The sequence below is a fragment of the Rhinolophus sinicus genome, chromosome 2 (assembly GCF_057876585.1).
Source record: "Rhinolophus sinicus isolate RSI-liver-muscle chromosome 2, RSI-T2T, whole genome shotgun sequence".
Lineage (NCBI taxonomy): Eukaryota > Metazoa > Chordata > Mammalia > Chiroptera > Rhinolophidae > Rhinolophus > Rhinolophus sinicus.
In genome coordinates, this window is record NC_142502.1 from 48095314 (window position 1) to 48122831 (window position 27518).

At 37.0% G+C, this 27518-nt stretch overlaps 2 protein-coding genes across 10 annotated transcripts in view; one reads left to right on the plus strand and one right to left on the minus strand.

Moving 5' to 3' along the window:
- Window positions 1-396: 396 nt before the first annotated feature.
- QRSL1 (glutaminyl-tRNA amidotransferase subunit QRSL1) lies at window positions 397-22781 on the minus strand. 3 transcript variants are annotated; one of them, XM_074333353.2, is made up of 12 exons: window positions 22628-22768; window positions 17362-17646; window positions 16173-16332; window positions 15760-15858; window positions 14659-14755; window positions 12105-12281; window positions 8969-9144; window positions 8770-8882; window positions 6857-7049; window positions 6250-6367; window positions 3264-3469; window positions 397-907 (listed from the first exon to the last, which is right to left on the minus strand). In XM_074333353.2, the coding sequence occupies exons 1-12, from the start codon at window positions 22649-22651 to the stop codon at window positions 687-689; spliced, it is 1869 nt and encodes a 622-aa protein (XP_074189454.2). In that variant the 5' UTR covers window positions 22652-22768; the 3' UTR covers window positions 397-686. The 3 variants fall into 3 exon arrangements, with proteins under 3 accessions (XP_074189454.2, XP_019590533.3, XP_019590534.3); XM_019734974.3 differs by lacking the exon at window positions 17362-17646 and having other exon boundaries at window positions 643-907; window positions 22628-22781; XM_019734975.3 differs by lacking the exons at window positions 16173-16332; window positions 17362-17646 and having other exon boundaries at window positions 643-907; window positions 22628-22757.
- Window positions 22782-22875: 94 nt separating this feature from the next.
- The window catches only part of RTN4IP1 (reticulon 4 interacting protein 1), a 148210-nt gene continuing 143567 nt past the window's right edge, over window positions 22876-27518 (plus strand). For 4 of the 7 annotated variants that reach the window (XM_019734979.3, XM_019734977.3, XM_019734980.3 and 1 more), the window contains exon 1: window positions 22877-23560. In XM_019734979.3, the coding sequence (XP_019590538.2) occupies window positions 23287-23560 (274 nt within the window). In that variant the 5' untranslated portion in view covers window positions 22877-23286. Of the gene's footprint in view, window positions 23561-27518 lie in introns of all 7 variants that reach the window. The other 3 variants (XR_016020212.1, XM_088795530.1, XM_019734976.3) reach the window with 1 other exon arrangement.

Genomic DNA, 27518 nt, shown 5'->3' on the forward strand with positions numbered 1-27518 from the left:
AATGAAGCATACCCCAAATCTTATTTGACTCGGCCCCAGTGGGTTGCACTTCCTCCTGTGATCAGAGCTCCTCTTACACCTGCTTTGCTCAGCACTCAGAGGGAAACACTCGCATTTTGTTGTTTGTGTGCATTTGTAACATCGCTTGAGGCAGCCTCACCACATGCTGACGGGCTGGTCTGCTTGGCTGTCCAGATTCTCTCTGGAGGTACCAATGACTCTTTTCGTTAGTGCTTTGGTTACAAAGATGTGTAAGTTTTGAGAGGTTGAACCCTAAACTTATTTTTACTGTGAGCTGTTCCTGTTTTCCTTTTTTTAAAATTAAAATATAGTTTATATACAATATTATATTATTTTCAGGTATACAACATAGTTATTCAACATTAACATACCTCATGAAGTGAATAAGCTGTTCTTTTTAATGAACATTTCTGCAAAAATGCATCATTTTTCAGGAACGTGTGTCTTGTATTATACTAGAAATCCTGTACTTTGCACTTAGCAGATGCTTAATAAATGCTGACAGATTATTTATAATTAACTGTATCACAAGAATTTTAAAAAGTGATTCCAAGGAATGATTATGTCGACAATGAATCAAATTATAAGAACTTAGCAAGATCACTCGACTTTTCTAGAATAGAAAATCTTTAAAAATCATTTTAATTTGCACAGTATGTTCATCACTACTGTTTTAGAGAAACAGAAGTTAACTTTTCATTTTCGAAGGTTGATGAACAATCATCCGTTAATTCCTGAAGTTGGATAACAGGAAATTGGACTTGTTTTTCAAACCATTTGGCAATTGCGAGAAGTTGCTGGTCACAAAACGCACGTCCAATAAACTGTAGTCCAATTGGCAGGCCGTGGTTTGAGAGGGCCATAGGGACACTCACTGCCGGCAATCCTGAGTAAAACAAAGAAACCCATTAGTTGGTTAATTCTCCCTCCTAAGACGCAGAAGCTTTTTCTACTTGCCAGTGCTAGTAGGTCCATGACAGGATAAAGTTTAAAAAGGAACAAAAATTATATGATATCCATGCTTTTGTACCTTCCTTTGTTCACTTAACAACGTATCTTGAAAATCACTATACGTATATCAGTTCACAGAGAACTTCTTCATTCCTTTTATAGTTGCATACTATTCCATTATGTGGGTTCACCATAATTTAACCAACCATTCTTCTGTGGTTAGGCATTTAGGCTGTTTACAGTAGTTAGCTATTTTACACCATGCCCCAGTGAATTTCCTTGTTTACATGCTTTTTGGTATTCTTGAAAGTTGTTCAGATGAAGAGGGATTGCTTCATCAAAGGATAAATGAATATGTAGTTAGATAATGCCAAATTTCCTCCAAAAAAGTTGTACCAGTTTGAACTCCTATCAGCAAAATGAGTGTTTTTTTCCCACAGCCTTGCTAGTAAAATATATTGTTGAACTTTTGAAGTTTTGCCAATGTGTTAGGTGGGAAACAGTAGCTCAGGGTAGTTTTAATTCCAGGTTTGGGGCAGAGATAGTACAAGATCTTGGGACATCTTGTCATGTCATAAAAGGAAGTTTTCAAAAATAAATGGGGACTGGTCTAAACGATACATGCAATTTGAAGCGGCCTCTGTTGGCTAAATTTGGAGCAATTTGAGCATCAAAAACAGTAATGACAGTAATTGTTTATAATATATCAAATTTTTTAAAAAAGGATTCTTTAGAGAAGACTGTTAACTAATACAAGTAGAAGGAATGATAGAATTAGAAGTCAGTATTTTATAATTCTTTAGGTAATAATTCAGGCAACGGATCATCAGTAGATGCTAAAACTCAGTTCAAGATTATGGGGGTATGGGATATTCACATGGTCTCAAAGTATCACTTTACCATTTCACCAATTGCTTATAACTGATAAAAGGAAAAACATTTAATTACAAGGAAAACATCTGGCAGTTACTTCCTTAACCAAGGGTTCAACCTAATTTCTAAAAATGGAACAAACTAATATTAACTATTTCCTGACATGAAGGGTATGCAGTGGTTCTGCCAAAAGTGTTTAGCTGAACCCAGTCATGAAGAAGGAATCTGACAAATCCAGATTATGGATGGGACATGCTACAGGACAAGTGGACTAGACTCTTCAAAAAACTCAATGTCACATAAAACAAAAAAATTTAAAGGTGGAGGATTTCTTATCAGAAACTAAGCAGGCCAGAAGAAAGTAGCACAACATTTTTTTAAGTGCTAAAGAAAAGAACTGTAGAAACAGAATCAGCAAAAAATAACCTTTAAAAAATAAAAGGAAAATCAAGACATTCTCAGAAACAAAGTGAAGAGAATTAGTTGCCAGCAGACCGACCCTAAAGGTAGGAATGGCTAAAGGAATTTCTCTAAAGAGAAAGGATATGATAAAACAAGGAATCTTGATACATCAGGGAGAAATGAACACAGTAAGCAAAAGTACAGGTAAATACAATAGACTTTCTGTCTCCTCTTGAGTGTTCTACATTGTGCTTGATGATTGAAACAAAAATTATAACACAGTCTTAAAAAACCCAGAAAACTGAGGGGGGCTGTTCTGGATTTTAAAAAGACATCATAAACAAATGTAATATATCAGGGGGAAAAACAACTTATAAAAGACATTTTTGGTACCAATTGATAATTTAATTAATTTAGAAAATTTAATTATTTAACTTGAAAATGAGAAAATTTAAATATGGACTATACTTGGAGTATGACTGTACTTACGTTAGTTTTCTTAGGTGTGATAATGGGACTGTGGTTATGTAAGAGAATGTCTTTATTCCTAGAAGATTCATGCTAAAGTATTTAGGGGTAAAGTGGCATGATGTCAAAATTTTCAAATTATTCAGCTAAAAACAAAGTGTGTGTGTATGTGAGAAAGAGAGGGAGAGGGAGAGAGGTGGGGGGGAGAGAGAGAGAGAGAGAAAGCAAATGAGGCAAAATATTCATAAGGATGACTCTAGGCAAATGGCATATGGGCATTCATTATACTATTTTCTCAACTTTTCTGTAAGTTTGAAAATTTTAAAAATATAACTTAAAAATATGCTATTAAGTGGATTGACTCTAAATGTGTGTATGTGGTTAAGTATGTGTGTGCATACATGTTTCTGTCTCTCTCTCTCTCTCTCTCTCCTAATTCCAGAAGGACAAGTTACTGCCTTTAGAAAACAATCTAGCTAGAACCTAAGTTGAAGACCAGGGTGCCTGCCTGAAAATTAAATTAAAGAACATTCTGGAGGGGCCCTCACCCGCCATATTTACGGCCTGTGTGAAAATGTCACCCTGGGCACTTCGCGTTCTGTTGTCTTCTTTGATGAACTCCAGGTATGGCACTGCCTCACTCAAGGTGGTGGGTGTTAGCAAGGCATCCACTCCAGAGTTAAAAACATTCACAAAATCATTAGCAATGAGTCGTCTCACTTTCTGTGCTTTCACAAAATAATTCTCATAGTTTCTGTGGAAAAAACAGACATTTGAAGGGTGTCTTGTTACTTCTTTGAATCAATTCTCACACATAAGGCCTGATTGTTGGCCTTTATGAGCAGGTACAACTAAGATTCTTCACAATACATAAAAATAAATTTTGTTCATTTGTGCTGTCATTCAAAAAGTTTGTACATCTGGAATTTAATCAATCAGAATTCAGTACGAGATGCAATTCTGCACATATAATCACAAGATAGTAACACTTCCAGGGACATCATTATATCAGAACATTCATTTTCATGTGAGGAAAATCAAGTATAACAATTAAATGAGTTTCCAAAGGTTACAAAGGTAGAAGGGCTAGAACTATGTCTCTGGAGGTTCATTCCAATCCTCGATTATAATGTCTTATTTCATCTATAGTATAATGACTACTAATTATTATAAGGACTCTGAAGTTTTGCAAAATTCTAACATGCTATCAGAATTAGACACTCGGAAATAGGCGCTGGAAAGAGAAATTGTGGAAAATATGCAGTATTTGCAATTTTGTATTTTATGGATAGGCACAGCCCAGGAATGGCAATGTGAAATTCAAGAAAAGATGCTTTACTGAAAAGATTAAGGAATTAACCAGACACAGGAGTGACTCTATGTCAATGATGCAAAAAAAGGGAAAAAGAAAACGCTCTTTAGATCCTCCTGAAGATGCTAACGAAGACTGATGAAAGTACTAACCTTCCAACTTCAGTTTCCTCACCTGTAAATATGGATGTAACGACGCCAGTCTTATTGCAGACCACATACAATCAGATAATAATGTGACATCTTTTTTACCCTAAAATAATGCTATAGCAATATCAGATGTCCTTACTATCATTTGATCATAGGGTCTATAGAAATGAATGCAGGCATCACCTATAATTTATGCAACAATGCAGGTGATGGACTAAATAATGTGTGGAGGAAAAAGGGGCCACATATTAAACCTGACAAGCTCAGGGGAGGCCTGCATGGCAGGCTCTACAAACTCAGAGACTGAAATTAACCACATAGGATGGTCTGAACATAAAACAAAAATTCCTAACTGAAAGCAGGACAAGGCCAGTAGTGACATCCTCGGCCTGTAGCTTCCTTGACAAAGGTCAACCTACCTGAAGTGAGCCTGTCTATCATCTTTTTGCATCTAAGATAACATACGCTTGGAATGTCAGAGTAATCCCTTTTTCTGGACCCCTCAGGGCACAACCCATCTCGCCAGAGACCACAGAACCCCTCATTGTTGTCTTGTTCCCCAAATACCATCTCTATGTGCTGTAACTGTTGCTAGCTATCCTGTGCCCACCGACATAAAAGTATGTTCTCTCCGTTTTACCTTTTATCCAATCCTAGAAATTTCCCTGCTTTGCTTTCTCCCACCTACTTAGTCTACCACCAATGGACTTCATGGAACCCTCTCACATCTCCTCCTTTGATTCTACTGTATAAAATAAGCTGCAAAACTGCCATTCTCCAGAGCATTTTCTATATCCATTGCAGTTTTGCTTCCCAGCAATTGTCAGTTTGGCTCAAATAAACTCAGTAGTTCTCTACAGCTTTGAATGTTTCTTATGTCAACAAATGTATTAACATCATTCCTCAAACCTGAATATTATAAAAGAACAAATACTTCCATTTTCCATGAAATTTCTTCCTACTTTAAATATGGTTCAAAAGCAGAACTTCTGCTCCTATCAGTGATGCAGTAATAGGGATGGGACTTACCCTGCCATCTTAAACAACTAGAAAACAAGACAAAATGAAACCACCATTTTCAGACCTCAGACAACAGGCAGGCATTCAGGAGAGGGTGTCAAGAGAGAAGTGAAGCCCTTTGATTTCCCCAGAATAAGGCCTGGAGGCAGTTTCCAGGCCAGGCCCAGAGAGGGGGAACCTACATGGAGTTTAGGAGTGGAGGGAGGGGATTCTCAGTAAGTTAAGGAGACCAAGATTGGAAGTTCAGGGAGGCAAAGACAGCCAGAATTTGCCAGAGCAGAGTACTGGGTGGGAGAAAGTAGCACACAGAGGGAGCTCAAAGGATTGCTTGAGTGGTGAGAATATTTAAAATCTGCGCCCTTAGCAACTTCCAAGTATATAATACTAACTATAGTCGCCATGCTGCACAGTGATCCCCAGGACCTGTTCATGTCATCACTGGAAAGTTGTACCCTCTCATCAACACCTGTCTCCCCATTTCCCCGGCCCCTAAACCCTGGCAACCACCATTCTATTCTCTGTTTCTATGAGTTTGGCTGTTTAAAAAGATTCACATGTAAGTGGTCATACTCTCTTTGTCTTTCTCTGACCTATTTCACTTAGGATAATGCCTTCACAAGATGGTTAGTAAACTTATATTGAAGACAGTCTAAGAGGGAGTCACAATAATTTGGAATTATTTCTTGAAGCAAGCATACACAATGGAAGGGAAAACTAAGTTGATTCACCAAATTTGTCAAGAGACCAACGTAACTGCCTGCTTAAGGCTCTAAAAGCAATAAGCCATTGTGGCAACCATAGTCCGGCACATGTAATGAGGCCAAAATGCTTTGAGGCTTCCTATACTTAGTTTGTACTAATCATTTAGCTAGTGCATCAATGTTTTTAAATAACCCGGAACCAAAAGTACCATAAATAGACCTTTAATTTTGATTTTTAATTCAAATCATAAAGATTTTGCTTTAGCAAATATCTCAACTTATGAGACCTGATAGACATAGTACTTTACTCAAGTTTCAAGAATGCGGAAAATTCCTAAACGAATTAGCTTACTCTTTTAATAAGAAAAAGTTTCCTGAGAGAATTCTTCCTCTCACCACATCATTAAACCCTTCTCGTCTGGTTGCAGCATACATGGCTTCAGTAGACACATCAATGTCACATCTGTGACCTGAAAACAAGAAAGAGATACACATTACTTGAAAAGGAAGTAAAGTTTTGGCTGAAAAGCAGACCTAGATACACATTTGTGACCAACAGTAAAATTTCAGGAGATTGCCCTTAATGGTTCCTCTTCTTTATCTGCCTTGTGACTGACTGACCAATCAGGAATCAAGGAGAGAAGGAAATAACCAAGAGGGAAACCTCCCTTGTTCACTTTCTCATTCGTTCATTCAAATGTTTATTGAGCTACTATCCTGTGCTATGCACTATATTAGATGGACTGAGAATACAAAGATAAGGTGAACTGTACATACAGAGATATCTATGATAAATAGTGTAAGTATAATGCTAAAATAACAAAGGTAAAAGGATTCACTGATTTACTTCCCTAAATCGTTAACATTATCTTAGGCAATAAGTTTTTTTTCCATTAATAAGTGAAACTTTCCAATGTTTGAGACAACTACCTTAAAAATTTCAAACAAAGCCATCTTACCATATTCTAGTCCGTCAAATCTTGCCATATTCGATGCCACTTCCGATGTACACAACACATGGTAGCAGACAATTGAATAACTGGTGTGGGGCAGGGACACTTCAATTACTTTGGCCCCCTCAGACTCAAAGAGATTCGCAGCTTTGGACCAAAGAGATTGCACTTCACTTGATAACTCTGGTACAAGATATTCCTTATTGGAAAAAATTAAGATACAAAATTACAACATTGATATAGATTATTTTACAAAAATTTGTACTCCAGGAGCTTTGGCAATACATTAGAAAGTCTTATTAAATTGCTAGTAGGTAGCTAGAAAGATTGAATTAATTTAAGAGTGTTTATGGTATGACAAGCATAGCACTAGATATTATGAGCTGGATACAACAATATTAAGGATTAGAGATCTGGTTGGAGAACTTTTATTTGTTAAATGTTCATTATATATCAGGTACTCTGCTAGATGCTTTTCAAAGGCTCTCTCAATTAATGCTTTCAACAACCCCATAAGGTATTATCATACTTAATTTTATTAAAAATATTGAAACTAGAGAAGTTAAGTAACTGTCCTAATGTTACATAGCAGGTAAAGAGAGGATCTAGTATTCCAAAGTACCATGTTTCCCCGAAAATAAGACAGGGTCTTATACTTATTTTTGCTCCAAAAGACACATTAGGGCTTATGTTCAGGGGATGTCATACTGAAAAATCATGCTAGGGCTTATTTTCCAGTTAGGTCTTACTTTCGGGTAAACACGGTAGGTCTGTTTTTACAACCTGTGCTCTTTATAAATCCTCAAAAGAAGGCAGAGCTATTACCTTTATTGACGATTTTAAAGAAAGTAGTATTTCTCTACAGCAGTAGTTTCAACTGGGGGCAATTTTATCCTCTTGCTCTCAACCAGGGGACATTTGGTAATGTCTGGAGACATTTTTGGCGTGGGGTTGTGGTGGTGGTGGTGGTAGGGTGCTACCTCTAAAGGTAGAGGCCAGTGATACCGCTAAACACCTTACAATGCATAGGACTGACTACCATAACAAAAATGACCGCTAAGCTTAACATTTAAAAAAATTTTAAAGGTCAGTAATTTAACATATTTACTTTCATGTATTAATTACTCGATTGCTACTGTAATAAATGCAGTAGTAATACTAATGATAGCAATAATGATACTACTTGAGCCTTGATATTGAGCCTTCACTATGCAACGTTTGGCTCTGGGCTACAACCTTACATCAGGGATTAGTAAACTATGGCCCATCAGGCGGATGGACTTGCCAGCTATTTTTGAAAATAAAGTTTATTAGAACATAGTCACACACTTTCACTTACATATGGCCTATGGCTGAGTAAGTAGTTATGATAAAGATTGTATGGCCCTCAAAGCCTAAAATATTTACTAATTGATGGTTTACAGAGAAAGTTTACAGATCCCTGATTAACACGATTATCTAATTATTTTTATTGAGGTATAATTGACGTACCACATTATATTAGTGTCAGGTGTACAACATAATGACTCAATATTTGTATGTATTAAGAAATAATCACCACAATAGTTCTAGTTAACATCTGTCACCATACACAGTTACAGAGGTCTTTTTTTCTTTTGATGAGAATTTTTAAGATCTACTCTATTAGCAACTTTCAAATATGCAATGCAGGATTCTTAACTACAGTCGCCATGCTATACATTACATCCCCATGATTCAAACCTCACCACTCTCTGAGATCAAGATTATTATTTTACAGATAGGGAAATTGAGCTTAGAGAGATTAAGCCATGTGCTCAGTTCACATAGCTAATAAAAGTGGCAGAGAAAGGATTCAAAACCAACCAGTCTATTTCCCAGGTTGGTGCTCTGTACTTGACTCGACACTATTTCTGTAAAGTAATGAAAGGAAGAGTTACCTTCGGAATTCCTATACATAGTTTGCTCACGTCTGTCAAATTCGGAAGCATAAATGGTTTAACAGGATCTTGCATTGTGGTAGAATCTTTGCAGTCATGCCCAGCCAGTACACCTGTAAGGAAAAGTACTTGTGAGTGACAGACATTGTTTTCCAGTGAAACTGTAATGTTTTGAAGCTATGTGGAATCATATAAATACCCAACACAATTGCTGCATCATCCACACATCTGGTTAGGATTCCCGGCACATCCATTGAATTCACCAGGGGAATGAGACCATGACGAGAAACTAAGCCATAGCTTGGTTTTAAACCAACAACCCCACAGTGGGCAGCTGGATTCCTGGTCGATCCTCCTGTGTCTGATCCTAAAGCCCTGGAATTTAAATGGATTCTCGTTAGAAGAATGACATATCTCTAATTATATTTGGACTCTACCTTTGTAAGTGTGTATTTTTAAATTGTATTACACAAAAGTAAAACATGCTCGTCTCAAAGAATTCTTAAAATATAGATAGAAAAGGGAAAGAGGTAACAAAATATTCCACCATCCTGAGGCAAACACTGTTAACATTTGGCATATTAACTTCAAGTTTTTCTTAAAATGCATTTTCTTTCATAGTTCAGGTCATTCTGTAACCATAGTTCCCATCTCCTTTTTTGCTTATCATGAGCCCTTTACTATGTCATTAAAATTACTGAAAATGTAAAATATGTATGCTATTCTATTGTATCAATTGGCAATTTCCAGTACTTTAAAGTCCATTTTCTCATCAACATACATACAAATCTTACACCTTTCTTTAATGGCAATTTTACAGCATGCTTTTACCAACTAATCACACCCCTCCCAGAAATTCAGATACAGCCTTTCTGCTACCCCATTTAGAATCATGGATAGAAATGTACTTCAATTTATTTAAACATTTATGTTGTTGCCAACTAGGATAACTGCATAATAAATTACTTTGTAATAAACACCTTTAAACATAAATCTTTGCCCATATATCTGATTTTTTTTTAGGCTGCCTTCTAAGAAGTAGAGTTGATAGACCAAAGGGTCTGCCTATTATTATCAGTTCTTAATATATATTGTCAAATTACTCATCAGAAAGGTTATGCCAATTTATATTCCCAATCACAGTGAATCAGATTACATTCAATATTTCATTATCATCACTGAATACTAGCAGTTCTAAAAATATGGTTAATTTGATAACCAAAAAGCTTTGTTAGTGTGCATTTTTAAATAACTTTTCACATTTATTTGTATTTGCATTACCCAGCTATGAAGTGTCTGTTCATTTCTTTGTCCAGTTACTTATAGAGTATATGTTTTTCTTACTAAAAAAAAAAAATAACTTTGAGGACATTAAGATAAGTGAAATAAGTCAGTCACAAAAGCAAAAATACTGCATAATTTCACTTACATGAGGTACCTAGAGTAGGCAAATTCATAGAAATAGAAAGTAGACTAGTGGTTGCCAGGGGTTGGAGGGACAGACAAATGCAAAGTTGTTTTTGAATGAGTTCAGAGTTTCAGTTTTGCAAATGAAACAAGTTCTTCTGGCTGCACAACAATGTGAATGTATTTAACACTACTAAACTGTACACTTAAAAATGGTTAAGATGGTAAATTTTGTTATGTATATTTTACCACAATTAAAAATTTAAACAAATTTTCAAAAATAGTTAAAAAAGGTTTTTCTGATTAGAAAAGTGTACATGCCTACTGCATTTAATTATATAAAATATTACATAACTATATAATATAAAGTGAAATTTGTTATAATTACTGCCCCCATAAAAATCCAGTTATCAATTCTGCTATATATTCATCCAGGCACTTCCATGCAACTAACATATATACATACATAATCATTACTGTTCATAAAAAGTCATGCTATACGTACTGCTTTGCAACTTGTTTTCCACTTAACAGTGGTTTTTGGATATCTTTCTATGTCACTAGTGCTCTAGCTCATTCTTTTTAGTGGTGTACAGCATTCCAAAAATCTTCCCAGTTTTAAAACTATTAGAAAAGAAATGAATCAAAAGGGGATGAAACAAAGCAGAACACAATCTGGAGTAACTCTGGGTCTGTGCTTCTCATGATTACACCCAGAGTGAAGCTCTGGACAGAACGCCTTTTTCTACCCATCACATGGCCCTTATGGTTTACAGAAAATGCAAATTAGATTGCCTTTCTTACCAGGTCCATCTGAACCACTAAAATCGAACTCTTGTTGTTTTCACAATTTCTAAAAGAATACACTTTCTTATTAGGATTTACTGACGGTTGTTTAAAAGTAAAACTTACATTTCCATAGGAATTATGTGTCAAAATGCCATCTTCTCAAAGCACCTTCAGGAAGATGAATACTAAGTAGGGTGATGAAGAAAGAAAAAAAGCACCTAATCTTGCAGTCCTAACTTGTCAGAACTCTCATTAATATTAATGTGGTGCTATAAAATTTCACAGGGATAAAATGAAATAGTTTTACTTGTTAACAAGATTTCAGGGAAACTAAAAAAAAAAAATCGGTAGAATCTAAATCTAAATCTCCATAGCTCTAAAAAATATAAATAATTTATTGCTTGCAGTGCCTGTGAAGGAGCTTAGTTTCAGTGGATAATTAAGGAGATAAATGTAATAACAGCAATATTTATTTACTCTCCTTTAGGTGGTTAAGAAATGCTTTATAAATGGGGCTTAAGACATAAAGCATGATTGATGCTTTCCAAATACAAAATATGACAGTTGAACAAATCAGCTCCCTTGGTAAACCTTTACCTGATAAACATTTTTAGTTGTGGGTTGATGGAAGCACTATTTTAAATACCCTATTGATACATATTAGAAGCATTTTTTTTTCTTGGCAAAAATCAGATTTCGCTGAAGGATAAACCATAGCTAACAATTTCGCTCAGCAGCACTCAGCTAAAGCCATGGTATGTTGGTCCCTAAATATTTGTACAATCAGTAAGCTGACACTCAAATAAATTATTTAAAAAATGAAATTCAATGAAGTCCATTTATGCTAACTGGTTTATTCTGCAAGATACATAAAGTCATGTTTTTAAGAGAACCAGATACTATACAGAAAGGAAAGTTTAAATGTTACTTTAAAGTTAAATGTATAAAATATACATAAGTGTACTGTACAGTTGAGTGTATTGATAACACAATTTTGATACACCATTGAGCACAATAACTCACTGACAAGAAATAGAAATACCAAGGTATGAAGTTCCCTATTGTTGGATTTTGCCTGTGGTTTACGACCATTTGTATTGAGTTGGGTTTTAAAGTACAGAAGGAAAAAAGCATCTTACGCAAAGCATGTGAAGGCTGATACGGCCGCTGCACTCCCTCCTGAGCTTCCGCCAGTTATAAGCCAATCTGAATCCTCTTTGTCACCATGGGGCTTCTGCTTCCTCTTTTCTCTATATTGTTTTGAAAAACTCCAGGGGTTTTTAACTGGTCCGAATATACCATCTGTGCTTCCACATCTGAGGTGAAGAAGTGAAGCAAGCTACTTAATAAAACTTTCATTTTATGTGAAATTTTCATCTCCTGATTATTTGCTTCTGACACTGTGTAATCCACTTAAGTTGAACTGAAAAAGATAGGTAACTTTCTTTAATTAAATGGTCGAGGAGGTGGAGGATAGGAAGAGCATTTGTGGTAGAAAGTAGAGAAAACTAGTCTGCTAAGAAATGAGGATTTTTTTTATCCCATTTGATCATCTAATTCAGCTTAAGACAGTTTCCCTTGTAAATTAAGGTCTTCCAGTTGAAGAGTGCTACAAACATTCAGTTAACAAGAAGTTTTTCCAAGGAATCCTTCTTTTAATTAGAAGTTTTAAGAAAAGCATTATAAATGTAATGCTAATAATTTATTTTTAAAATTTTGAAATAATTTCAAGCTTACAGATAAATTACAAAGATAAAAATAGTATAAAAAGAACTTTATACCCTTTACCCAGATCCACCTATTGTTAACATTTTACCTCATTTGTTTTATCATTTGTGTGTTGCGTGTCTGAACATTTTTTTTTATTCTGAACCATGTAAGGGTAATTATATTGTCATGGCCCTTTACCCCTAAGTACTTTATTTAGTATGTATTCAGTATTTATTTCCTAAGACTAAGGGTATTCTCTTATACAGTGATAGTACAATTATCAATCTCAGTAAATTTAACATCGAAGCAATACTTTTATCTAACGTACCGTAAGTAATCCAATTTTTGTCAGCTGATTCAATAATGTCCTTCATAGCATTTTATGCCTTCCCAGTACAGGATCAAGTCTAGAGTCAGGTATTATATTTAGTTATCATTGTCTCTTTAACTTCTTTTTTCTTTTTTTTTTCCACTTTTTAAATTATTCACCAGTCAGTGGACACTGACTTATTTTCAGTTTTTGGCAATCTGAATAAAGTCACAATAAATATTGTACTGAAAGGCCCTAGCCAGTGCTCTGCTATAAACCCAAGTCTTCCTCTCTTGGGTAAATACCCAGGACTGAGATTGCTGGGTCACACGGTAAGTGTATGTTCAACTTTATAAGAAACTGCCAAACTATTTTCCAAAATGGCTATGCCATTTCCCTACCAGCATTGTATGAGAGATCCAATTGCTCTCCATTCTTGTCAGCACTTCATATTGTCACTTTTAAAGCCATTCTAATAGGTGTAAGTATCTCATTGTAGTTTTCATACGTATTTCCCTAACAACTAATTATGTTAAGCATTTTTATGTGTTTATATGCCAACTGTTTTATCTTCTTTAAAGAAATGTCTCCTTCTTTTATCCATTTTTTTCTAATTGAGTAGTTTTCTTATTATTAAGTTGGGAAAGGTTCTATATATACTGGATACTACTAGCTCTTTCTCAAGATATATGTTTTGCAAATATTTTTCTCCCAATCTACAGTTTGTTTTCTCGTTTTTTAACAGTGTATTTCAAAGTATAGAAATTCTTAATTTTAATGAAGTCCAATCAATTTTTTGTTTTATGGAGTGTACTTTATGTGTCCTAAGAAATCTTTGCCAAACTCAAGGTCACAAAGATTTTCCCCTTTGTTCTCCTCTGTAAGTTTCAGGTTTTACGTTCTTTAGCCTCTTTTAACCTGGAACATTTTCACAGCCATTGTTTTCTGATGTTGACATTTTAATACAACGTTTCTCATTTCAGATTTGTCTTTTGTTTCCTTGTTATTAGCTTCGGGTTATACATTCTCAGCTGGAATACTGCATAGGTGACGCTGTATTCCTCCCAGGGAATCACATCTGGAGGTACACAATGTCCTCCTCCCCCTCACTGGTGATACTCATTTTGATCAGCTGTTTCAGGTGATGTCCTAATAACCTATGTTCGAGTTTACTCCCATGGATAAATCCATTCAACATAAATTTACTAAGTGCCAAAAGAATGACAAGACAGGCCAGAGCCTTGGAGAAAATATTTGCAAATCACCCCTATGATAATGGACTTGAATCTAGAATACTCACTTGTATGTGAAACAACTCTTACAACACAATAAGAAGACAAACAACCCACTAAAGAAAAAGGGTAGAGGGCAAAAGATTTTGAATAGATGCTTCACCAAAGAAGATATATGGGTGGCAAAACAAACATACAAATGTTTAACATTGTTAGTCATCAGGGAAATGGAAACTAAACCAAAATGAGATATGACAATATACCTATTAGACAGCAGAACATAATCTCACAGAAGGACTGAGAAACTGGCATTAGAGTCCTGAAATTACTGGACTGGTATTAGAGTAGTGATTACCTCACTACTTTTAGGTACCTATATTTAATGAAATTAAAGACACAGATGGAAGAAATACAAGAGAAGGAAGTTTCTATTTTACTTACCCCATAGCAAACTCATCTAAGTTTGTTTTTCCCATTAGAAGAGCTCCCTGATCCAATAATTTCTGAACAACTGTAGCATTAAAAGGTGGTACATAACCTGAAAAAAAAAAATCAGTTATTTTTATTATAGGAGAGAAAACAGTGAACATATAAATCATATTTTCAAGAAACAAGATTTTAAGCTGCAATTAAACAATTTGTATTGACATATGTTCATTATTCCCAATTTGATTAATAGGTACTTTCTTCCAAAAGTTAATTTTTTTCAATTGCTATATGTTTTCCAAAGACAGTCTACATATTGATTTTAATAGTACTTCAAAATACTGAATGATAGAGATGTACCCAAATCATTTGAAACTAATCACAAATCATATTTTTGCTTATTGTGCTTGACTTTTTCTTCTCAGATGATGCTATATCACAGTAATTTTGATCCATTCCGAAGTCAGAAATAGATTTTTATTGTCAGTTAAAATTTTCTCTATCTAGTATATATTACAAAACAATTAACAACAGTCTACCTATCAGAGGAAACTGGGGGCACACACCTCAGAATATTTCTTTTAATGTGTAGTACTCTGAATAACCTTTTTCCATTTCATTTTCCTCCTAGGATCCAAACATCTTGATAAACATGATTCCTTTTTGACGTACTAAACTGTAAAGAATAAAACTAAGCATCACTATACTTAGATAAGTACAGTGAGGCAGAAGAGTCAGGAAATAAAAAATAACGGGACCATAGATGATTCCTCATACCGTCCTCAAGAGCGGATAATGACAGCCATTTCGTCCTTATCCCCATTATCAATGAGTGGGAGCTAGAGGTCGCTTAGTGTCTGTGGTGATCCATTACTGAGTCTTCCTGAATAGGACTGCTGAAACCCTAAATGAGATTCATCCATTAAGCTGGCCTACGTCTAAAGAACAATTCTGCATTCTGAAAGAGCAGATAGTAAAAAGGAAATATTCCATCCCAAGCATTTCCTTTACAGATATAATTAGTCTGAGAATACCTTGGTGCTTTAATATCTTTAATGTAAACTGAAAATGGTTATTATTATAAAACTATTAATACTCTGATCAGTTAAACTTTACCTTTCAGCATGTTTGATGCACACGTTGTCTCAATGCCAGACGTGCTAAAGTTGTCTTTTACTGCAACAGGAATTCCATCTAAATCCCCAAGTGAGTGACCTGTATTAAAACCCCAAAAGAATAGAAGATATATCTAGCACCCAATAGAGACACACATTAATTAATACAGTTATTATAATAACGGTTTGCTTTTGGTAAAGATACTTCTTCAGAAACCAAATTTGTCAGAAATTATTCCCATTGAACAGTACAATGCACCACATATCCAATCACCTCATTTTCGTTGTACCTCAGGGCAAGTTCTTTAAACACGGGAATGTTTTGTTAAGTCACTTGCCCAGTGGAGACTGCTACATCCACTTAAACTCTTTCTCTAGTGATATAACAATTAAGTATAATTCGAAGTCCTTTACCTTGCTTGTATCTTTTCTCTGATTCTTCAGCTTGCTTTAAGGCCACCTCTTCTGATACAGTAATGTAAGCATTTAGAAACTTGGTCTTCTTGATAAGAGAGAGACATTTCTGACAGAGCTCAGTTGGAGTGATTTGGCCTTGTTTCAGTGCCGCAGAAACCTATGTACAATTCAAAAACCCTTTGCTGAGTAGAAGTTGCAAAGATTATACTGACGCAGGCTGATAAAGTGGTTAAGTATAGTTTTGAAGTGCAGCATGGATTCAAAGCCAAGAGATCCGATCATGTCTGCACTTAGTGTAGTGAAGGACAGAACACACCATCAGCTTGAAGACAAGATGGAGGACAGCACATTCATAGCCCTGCCTAAGGAACTTTGTCTCTAAGTCCGTCTTCAATAAATGAGAGCAATGGTTTAGGTAAGCCATCCTGTCTAGAAATAGAGGCCCTCCATGGGTGAACATGGGTTAGGGTGGATTGTGTACAGAGAGTAGCTTAGCTGCAATACAGGCAGGCCATAGTGAGAAGAAATGAACTACACAAGGAATTACAGGCCTATATGGATCTCAGTAAATGGTCTTCGTTAAAATAGAGCTTTATATCTATTGTAGAATTCAAGCAAAAGCCATTACAAATTGAGAGATGCTTATAAAATACGGGTTCAAAAGCAAATTAAAAACCAACTTTTCTGAAATCTTGTCTTTGCTGCATTAGGAAGGCTAGTAAAGAGAGCATTAAATAACTGCACCACAAGTGACCAGAACCTGTATATTGATAAATGAAGCCTGAGGTAAAGTGATAACTATTAATATTTAATACTTCCTATGGGGAGTAATAACTACTTATCAGATAAAAGGAATGAACAACAAGAAGCCAAAGATAGTATCAAATCTTTGGAGACAATATGGAAAGAGTTGGGTAAGATGGGAGCTCAGAGATGAGAGGGGTGGGGAAGAATATTTGTCGAGTATTTACCAAGAGACAGGTACCGTTGTTGGCTACATGCATTATTACTTCATTAACCCTTAAAACCACCACAGTAGTGACACATTAACATCCTTTTAGAGGTGAAGAAACTGAAGCTCAGACAGGTAAAGTGATTTGTCCAAAGTCACACAAATAGTAAAGGGCAAGGTAACTTCTTAACACATGTTCCTTCACCGTTTCTCGCTGTACTAAGGGATGCTTACTTTGTCCTCTAAGTTGACTGTATTTTCACATAGCCTATACATCGAGCAACAGGAGTTCGCATGTAGAGGAAACTCTGCATATGATCTGCTCTCAGCTGTTGAATAAATCACCAAAGCAGTGGTACTCTTAGGGCTGAGGGTTTTAAATGAGGAAAGCTGTGGGAACAGGCCATCGAGAGGACCCGTACTGCTCCATGGACAAGGAGGAAAGGACTGCGTGGGGAGGCTGGGGGGGGGATTCAGGCCTGGGGAGAGGCAGCTGGGCTTCACTGAAAGGAGATAACCCTGTAACAAGAAGAGAGAGTTCTGTTCAGTGGTTTGGATGAAATGTAAACTCTTTAGAAGAAAGGAGCTGGAGAAAAAGAAAAGATAGCAGTGTATTCTAATATTGTAAATAGGGAGAGAGAAAAAAGGAGACAGTGGTAGGCTGAGGGTAAGAGAGTCAGAACAAGCAAACACCAGAAGCTAGAGACAGAGAGGTCTATAGGCAGGCCTATCCCACGGTAAAGTTGTAAAATGAAGAAACTGTGTCTGCCACTTTCTCTCCTTCTTCGCTGCACGTCCCCTAATGCCGACTATCTATCCCTCAAGCTGCTCTCTAACTTGCCACCTGGTATGAGAATAAGAGATAAGGAGTTTCGGTTGTGGTTACAAGGGCAAGAAAGATGATTGGAGCACTCATTTTAAATGGTGCTGATTTTTGTTAGGACCGTTTTTAGGAAATCCAGATTTGAGAAAAATCAGTAAGGGAATTGGAGAAGAGAAATGAAAGCAAAGATACTAATTAGCTGGAATGGACTGAGCATAAGGAGTGTAAGATATAAATAGTACAGCTCTCCTGGGACAAAACTAAAGGTGTCATATCTGAACATAAAATGAAATCAAATGTAAAAGTTTTTGTTAAAAACCAAATTCTCTCTCCGTGGCATTTCTTTTCTCTAATGGAAACTAGGCTTTACCCTGAGGCCATTGCTTCTCCTGCAGCTTTCTCAAGGGACAGCTGTTTTAGCGCCTACCTACCAAGTCCCACAGCGCCCAGTGGGGGAAGCGAGAATGTGCTGGCAGGCATCTCCTCATTCTCTCAAAAACCCCAGCTTACCTGAAGCACGGGCCTTGGAAGACATTATCTTACTCTCCCCATGTGTTCATCTAGTTTCCCTGGTGCTCCCTGTCACGCACTGAAGATTTTAGCAGCTAGCTCACGATAGCTTTCTTCGCTATGGCTCTTGTTGCTAATTTTGTTGCCTTCCATCTTCAAGTCCTGACACGGACACCTGGCCTCTCTCAGTTCCTGACCTCACCCCCATTTCCAAGTCTCACGGTCACAGCCCAGGGCTACATCGTTACCATTATCTGTCTCATCTCCCAAACCTCAATTCTAGTTGGTCCACATCTCCTGACCCCTAACATAGATGCTTTATATTTCATTTAATCTTTACAGCCACACTCTGGGCAGATACTATTTCCATTTTACAGATAAATTATGAAGTTTCTGCTTGAAATCACATGGCTAGGAAGTAGCAGAGCTGGGATTCAAACAAGGCCAGATCTTATTTCCAAAGCCCATGCTCTGGACCACTATACTACTTCTCTATGCAAGGTGTTACAACATGTACTACTGTGCAACAGAGTAAAAAACATTTTATTAACTTTACAGAGAGCATCAAAGGATCACTTAGGAAAAGAAATGTCTTTTAAAAAAGTTGTGCTAAATGCTGAAAGTACAGGAGAGCCCTTGAGGGTGCCGTGTCCAGTTGACTGATATCTTTAACACACTCATTTCACGTTCATGTTTCTGTCTCCCTTGTTTCAAGAAATAGCATGTAAAGATCACCAGCAACCTCCACGTTCCTAAATCCAACATCACCGCTCAGTCCAGCAGCATTCAACATAAGAGATCCGTCTCTCCTTGAAGCACTTCCTCACTTGTGTCTCAGGACAGCAAGCCCGCCTGGTTTTCCTCATGTCTTACTGGACATTCCTCCACGTCTCTTGCGGCTTTGCTTCCTATTGCTGACCTCTAACTGTTGGAAAGTTTTAGACCTTCCATTTTTACACTCAACTTCCGCAGGTGATCTCATCCGGCCCTACAGGTTAAATTATCTTCTACACTGTTGCCAATTTATAGCTTCATACCTCGTCTCTTTCTTGATCTCCACACTCCTACATCCACCTACTTAATTGACATCTTCACTTGCATATCTAGGAGGCATCTTAAAGTTACCACATCCAGAACAGAAATTGTGATAACCTTATCACCACAAACATGCTCGTGTTAGTCTTCCCATTTTGATAAATGTTACCATTTCCCCGACTGCCCAGGCCCAAACCCTAACCATCCTCCTTAATCCTCCTTTCCCTTAAACTCTTCCCTTAAACTATCCAATCCATCAGCAAGCTCTAACACCCACTTGGCATGACATCTACTCCCACCACTCTATCCAAGCTGCCAATACAACAGCCTTCTAAATGGTCTTCCTGCTTTCTCATTTGCCTTCCTGGACCGTACTCCTTATAAGTAGCCTGAAGGAGCTTTTTAAATTTTAAATCAGATCATGTCCACAGACTGACAACTTTTCAGAGGCTTCCCATTACGCTTAGAATAAAATCCACACTTCTTACTGTGGCCTAAAATGTTCTCCATGATCTGACTCCCGCTTATCTCTCTCACTTCATCTCCCACTATTCTCCTCCTCATTCACTTCTCGATGGGCATGCTGGTTTTCTTGCTATTCCTTGAACATGTCAAGCCTGCTCTTGATTCATTCTTTGCATTTACTATTCTCTCTGCCTGAAACACTCTCTTCCCAGATCTTCCCAGGGCTCACCCTGTATACCCTTCAGGTCTCTATTAAATATCACCCACCCAGTCAGGGAATCCTTCCCTGACCACTCTACCTAAAACCACCAGCTGCCCCAACTAATTCTCACACTACAGCCTGCTTAATCTTTCTTCATAGCACTTAACACTATGTGAAATTAAAAAACGTTTACTTAAAAAAAAAAAAAAAACGTATTTAATGCCTGCTTCCCCACAAAAAAATGTAGGTTTCATGAGGGCAGGAGCTTCCGTCTGTTTTCAATGCTAAACCCATGTCTGAATAGAGAAGTGCTCAATAAATGTTAGTTGAATGAATAAATAACAGCTGTTTAAACTGTGGAATCAATTTTCCTATGGAACAATAATGAAATGTTCTTAGGCTAGACCCCCAAGAAGTCTATTGGATATGTAATTAAACTTTAGGATTATATTAGCCTGGTGCCTGGCTCCTAGAAACACTGGGCTCGAGCCACAAAAAAGGAAGGTAAGACTCCTCCCCCTTCCTGAATATACCTGGGTAAATTTTACAAATAAGAGTTTTGCCTCCTATTTGGCACTTTACCTCCTTGTAGTACTTTCTCCCAGGGCTCCTGTGTTGCCCTAAGCCTCCACTTACCGTAGGTCTCCCAAATTGCCTCAAAACTCCATAGTTTCTTTCCCTTACCCTTATTTTATCCTCAGCAAATTTCCCCTTTCCTCAATTGATTATTGCAACTAGAGTGTGGTGAATGAGAGAAATTTGATTGAACTATTATAATTTACAACATGGATGAGTAAATCATTTAATCTTTGCAGGCACCTTTACATATTTAAAATAGAATGTGTACTAAATTTATTTCTAATTGTTAGAATTTGGGCCATTGTACAATGATGTGCAAAAAGTACAGCGTGGACAGTATAGTTTGGGTTGGGAAAATAACCCCCAAATAATGTTTTGCACATATTAGGTATCAATAAACATTTGTTAAAAGAGTGATTAAGTGAAAATAATCATGCCAAGGCAACCTCCTATCTACCTTGGGTCAATTCTCCTAAATTTTTTTTTTAACTCCTTGAGGTAAAAGTCATTTCTCCCAACGCCTCACTCAACAACATCAGGAAAGAGTGGCACAAAAAAGGTGGTGCTGAAGGGGAAAGGGCAAAAAAAGAAAACGCCCCATTTTTAAAGTTGTATTTCATTTTAAAATAAACTTTCGATTTTTGTTTTAAAGAACAAATAGAATTTTTCACTGGCAGTATAGGCCAGATGCAATTTAAGATGGTAAAACAATAATTATTTTGGGGAAGAACTAATTATTTAAAGCCTATGGACTTAAAAATGTTCTCATCACAATTCACAGTTTTCTAAAAGGCTATCAGCTGTTAAGAAAATAAAAGAACTTTCCAGGTGATGATAGAAGGCAGGGTAGGTCCTCAACCCCTACTTATCAAGCAGAATCATCTGGAGACCTGGTTAAACCTTATATGCTGGGCCTTACCACACAGATCTACTTCAGGAACACAGCGGTAGTTTTAACATGGGCGGGAGGTGATTCTGATAGCAGTGGGCATGAAGACGGTTATAATGGTTGAGAGATCTAGGCCAGGAAGCAAGGAGACCTGAATTAAAGCTCTATCAGCAAGGATATAGCAAGAGAACAGATTCCAGACATAATTTCAAGGCAGAATTAACAGAGGTTAGTGACTTATTGGATACGACAGATGAGGAAGACTCTAAGGGCAACTAGGATAACAGTTGTCCCATTAATAAGAGATTATTAAGAATTCAGAAATCAGATTTTGGTTAGTGTTTTAAGATGGAGGTTGAGAGGTTGTCCGGTTACAGTAATGAGGTCAACTTTGGTTAAATTGAGTTTGAGGTGCTCATGGGACGTTTGCAAGAGATGTCCAGAGCACATTTACAAGTATAGTCTAGAATTAAAAAATGTCCTGGAAACGCAGACAAGGGTAAAGGAATCACTGGTATCTTAGTGGTAGTTAAAGCCTAGAGAATGGATATTTTCAAGGGGGAAAAAAGCCGAAAATCATTAGTTTGGATTTTGCAAGGGACGGAGTTGCTGGGCTCCTTAGAACTGCATCAAGTGAGTGTTGGGGACAGACGAGAGACTAAACGGGACCAGCAAAAGCAAAATGCCTTTTATGTGGCAGAAGCCCACTTGGGAGACCACCGGGGCCTGACCCATCCTGAGCAGAGATCTAATGGAGAAGCCGGTGTACTCTTCCACCCCGCAGCTCCGCGGTGTTGAAGTCTCCCCTGCTGAGGTCCTAACTCCAGAGCCGGTCTGGACAGTACAGCCTAAGCACACACAGGTCCCAATCCTCCACCTAGTCCCAGGGAAGGAGTCGGCGAGGCTGACCGAGATGCGTGGTCAGGGCCGCGGACTCCATGTCAGGGACCCCGCCAATCTTCCCGACCCTGGGCCCTCAGCAGCCAGTTGCACTCACTTCTCGGAGGGTCCGGCCCAGCATGGTCCTCGTGCCCTGCCTGCCACCACAGGGCGCAAATGACAAGGAGGAAAAGGAAAGGTCAACAACAGCTACAGGTATTACATGGGCGCAGCCATCTTGCGTCGTCACTGAACCTTTCAACACCGAGTACTTAGATTGGTCGGATTGCAGCCCGAGGAAATGATCTTTGTATGCGATTGGTTGGTGTCCCCCCCCCCCCCCCCCCAGGCAAGTCCCGGGACGGAGGAGAGCGGGTGGCAAGGAGACTCCTGGCTAGGGTCGCGGTAGGAATCTGCAGGCATCTGATTGATTCTCTGTGGCGTAGGGATCTTGAGCCGAGTCAGCTGGTCCTGCCGAGTGCTCCCGGACCGGGGCCGAGTTCTAGGGGTTTTGTTTTTGTTTATAGGGGAAGGGAGTGTAAGGGGGGAGGAGAATGGGCAGAATACTGCCTGGAACGTTAATTGGAGCATTTCAGATGCGAACAGCCAAATAATTCCATATTGTTCTTCCTTCATTTGCTCCATTGGGCTAACTTCATTTTTGAATTTTCCGTTTTGAAATCGGCCAGTGTGTTTGGCAGAATCTGGCCGAGTTTCGGGGTGACAGTTATCCAAGTGCATTTTAATTAGGGCACGAAAGTCAACCACTTGTTTACGATGGAATTTCTGAAGACCTGTGTACTTAGAAGAAAGGCATGCACTACGGTTTGCTTCTGGAGAAGACAAACTATACAAAAGCCTTCAGTTAGAAATATTAGTACTAGCTCTCCAAGGAGCACTGTCATGCCCGCTTGGGTGATAGATAAATATGGGAAGAATGAAGTGCTTCGATTTACTCAGAACATGATGATGCCTGTCATACAGTATCCAAATGAAGTCATTATCAAAGTTCACGCTGCGAGTGTAAATCCTATAGATGTCAATATGAGAAGTAAGTTTTTAAAAGATTCCTTGTTCCTTTTTTTTTCCTTCTTTTTCCAGTTCTTCAGAGAATTTCACCAGGGATAAGTAGTTTTAAAAGATCAGTTCTTACTTGACTACACTTCTTTGGTTAACACAAAAGAATCGTTTAGGTTTTTGACAGTCTCTCAGCGGGTATTTCCAAAATTTTTGAAATTGCCACACCCAGGATATACTCTAATCTTTTACAAAATATAAGTTTGAATTGCTTCCATGCTTTCTTAAAATGTTAATTGGGACTTGAGAGCTGTGTCCACAGCTAACTTTCTGGTATGCTTTTCTGGGAACTGTGATATTGGAAGGTACATCAGAGGTTTTAGAGGTGTGGTTATGATTTCACATCAGTTCAGAATTTGCATTTATATAATAATTCTTTGCTCTCCCATTGTTCACAGCTTTCTTTATTGGTCCAGTGGACAAAGCAGCACAACAGGATGCCAGGATATGGACACAGTGCTTTTCTCATTTCTGCTATTGCATTCTGCCCTTGCAGTTAAAAGACACTTTTCCGTTATGCTTTATCCTAGGTGGGAATAATGTTATCGTCTTAGTTTCTTCTGGGATATATTGACACAGCTTGGAGAGCACTATATTCCTTACATATATACTATGCAATTATTATAGTGCAGAAAAGATTGATCACTATTTGTGAATTACTTTAACTTTGGAAAATAATGACAAAAATATTGCTTATGGGAACTCAATCCATGTCTTCAGAAAAAGTCAAAAAGCTTCTTCTGGGATGATTGGCCAGTTAACCTCTGTGTTCTAAGTAAACTGCCGTATGCATTTTAATTTAATCATGCATGTGTGTTTTGAAGGCCTTGTGTGTAGACCTTCAGTTCTCATCAGATTGCCTCAGTAACAAGTGTTTTATTTGAACTATGTGTGATGAATTAAGTTTCTTTGCTCATATACATGTATAATTACAAAATTAATGATAGAGTGAATCATTTTGTGGAATTTATAGAGAAATATGAAAGTGTTGATACTTTGACTTCTTTTAATTTTTTCCTCTTTGTTTCCAGGAGCTGTGTGATAAATTAGATAGCAATTCTCAAATTTTTTTGTCTTAAGATCTCTTTACATTCTTAATAATTATTAGGCTTTTGTTCATGTGAGTTATAGCTATGAATAGCTACCTTATTAGAAATTAGAACAGACATTTTAAAACAATTCATTTAAAAATACGGTAAACTCCTTTTGTGTTAACATTACAAAATTAAATCAGGATAAAAATATAATATGACATAAAAATAATGACTCAAAGACAACTATGTATGTGAGGAATTGAAACAGGTAGTATTTAATAGAGCATAGGATCTACCTTTAAAATGCTTACAGTGAAAAATAACTTTTCCAAAGTAAGCAAAAAAAAAAAAAAATTAGTGCTAAAAGTAGCGTTATTTATACTTTTACATATCTCTTTGCTTTTGGTTTAATAAGATAGAGGGAACTTCATATGTATTTCTGTATTTAATCACAATGTGTTATTTGAAGTAAGTGGAGAAAAGCCAGCCTCACATAGGTAGTTGGGAAAGAAAGGACTTCTGAGATGCCTCAAAAAGATCTTGAGGACATAAATCTTGGAGAATGACTGGATTAGGGAAATAACGTCTAGTTTCACTGTCCTTAGGTCTTTTGACTCCACTTTTTAATGCTGCTATTTTTAATATAGTGAATATATCTAGTAGCCACCAGCTGTCCCATACAGTAACCACTAGCCACAGGTGGCTGTTCAACAATTGAAATGTGGCTGGTTTGAATTGAGATGAACAGTTAGTGTAAAATACACACTGGATATCAACAACTGAGAAAAAAATGTAAAATGTCTCCATTTTATGCTGATTGCATAGTGATCTGATAGTATTTTGGATATATTCAGTAAAATATTAAAATTAATTTCACTTTTTGTTTTTTACTTTTTTAATGGCTACTAGAAAATTTTAAATTACATACGTGGCTTGCATTGTATTTCTTTTGGACAGTGCTGATCTAGACAATGCAAGGAATAACTATTACACATTTTTTTGTGGGAGAGGGGTTTGGGGAATGACTTGGAACTCTTAAAATGTATGTAGCTAGAAAGCTCTATTAAGAAAAAATTGAAATGATTTACTATGAATGCCTCATGAAATCAACATATATATGTACAGCTTGTCCTCAAATACCATTGTTTCATTCAACACTGGTTGATGAGATGCACAAGGAACTTAACTCTTGTTTATATCAAGTAGCCTATGGTTACAATTGGTTTTATTATACTCCATACATCATTACACTTAAAGTTGTAGAATGTATCCACGATATTAAGTGAGGACTCACTGTATTTATATTTTATTTTTTTATTTTTTCTATGAAGTAATAATTGCTACTACTAGTTGGGCATGTTGTTTTATTCCATTTACATTGGGCATGAAGATAATTTAGATTTTACAGGGTAAGTTAGTCTTTAAGTAGTTGGCTTATACCCAGTGATCAGTGTGTTTTTTCATCTCCTTTGAGGATAAACTCTTTGCAGGTAGATCCTATGCTCTGTCAACTACTACCTGTTTCAGTACTTAATATACTTGTAGTTGTCATGCAGTCATTATTTTATGTCATTTTACATTTTCATTCTAATTTAAGATTACAAACTAAAATTAGTGATATTTTATCCATGAATGGTTTTTACATTTTGTCTTCATTTAGATCTGTTAACTTTTTATTTCTTTGAATGCTGCTGTAATTTGTATTGTGTACATTTTAATTTCAGTAGAATGGCTGGATCTGGACTTTCTTTGCAGCTGTTTAATAATAAAATATTGTAGCACATTTTACTTTTATATATAGTACGTGTATTCTTGAGACATCTTAGTTTTTCATGACTTGACTGGGTAATAATATTTGTAAGTTATCCTCTTTATTTCCTTATCATGGATTCTTTTTGGAGAATGTGCGATTGTTGTTGCATATGATACATGAAATAGTAGCTTGAGGGAAAAAAATAATGAGTAGAAGATTGTAAACTGTAGGAAGCAGATATTTCCCCTGACAAGAAAGCAAGGACAGTATCTCTTTATTTTGAAAGATGAAGGTAGGCTGTTTTCGTGGAGATGGCCATTATTGTTGGACATAAAACCATAAATCATATAAATGGCTAAAGAAATTAATTAAAATATATATAGCCAACATTGTTATACCAACAGTTTGATTTCTTTAGATGGGATTAAAGTGTTTGAAACTGATGGCAAATTTATGATTTCCAAATCGTTCCAACACTGAATCAGTCACACTGGCTGCCTCTAACAATAGAATGAAGCTCCTAGGTGCTACTACCAGTTACTACCAGCTGCAGTCTGGATTTGGGGCTAGTTTAGCTCGTACCAGTGAGCCACGGCTACTCAGATGGTGCATTAGCACATCAGGGTGACCAAGAAAACTTGAAACAATCTTGCCCTGCAGGCGCTGCACCTCAGAGAGGACTGAAACCTTTTTGCAGCTCTGAAATAGCAGCTAAAATGTGACATGGCTAATTGTCCACTTCTGTTGCTCAAACCATGTAAGAATTTCAGTGAATAATTGTTTAATTGTTTTAGTGGTGGCAAAGGAATGTAAGACAGGATAAGTAAAACATGACTTTTTCCCCTGATAGAGCGCACCCCTAACTAGCCAGATGGCAGATGTGTAATATTGGCATGATGGCCAACAGCTGAGATTTTCATGGGACTATCCCAACTTTCAAACACTTTCTCCCATGTCTCTTGATTTTTTATTAGAAAAACAACTTCTGCAAGCTACCCACCTGCCAGCATCTCTCCCTGTCTTCTACCTGTTCTCAGATGGATTAACTGTCGTTGTTCCCATCTCAGGCCACTCCTCCACTGTTCTAGATTCCATCCCCTCTCACCTACTCGGGAGCGTTGTTTCAGCAATTCTCTTCTGCATCT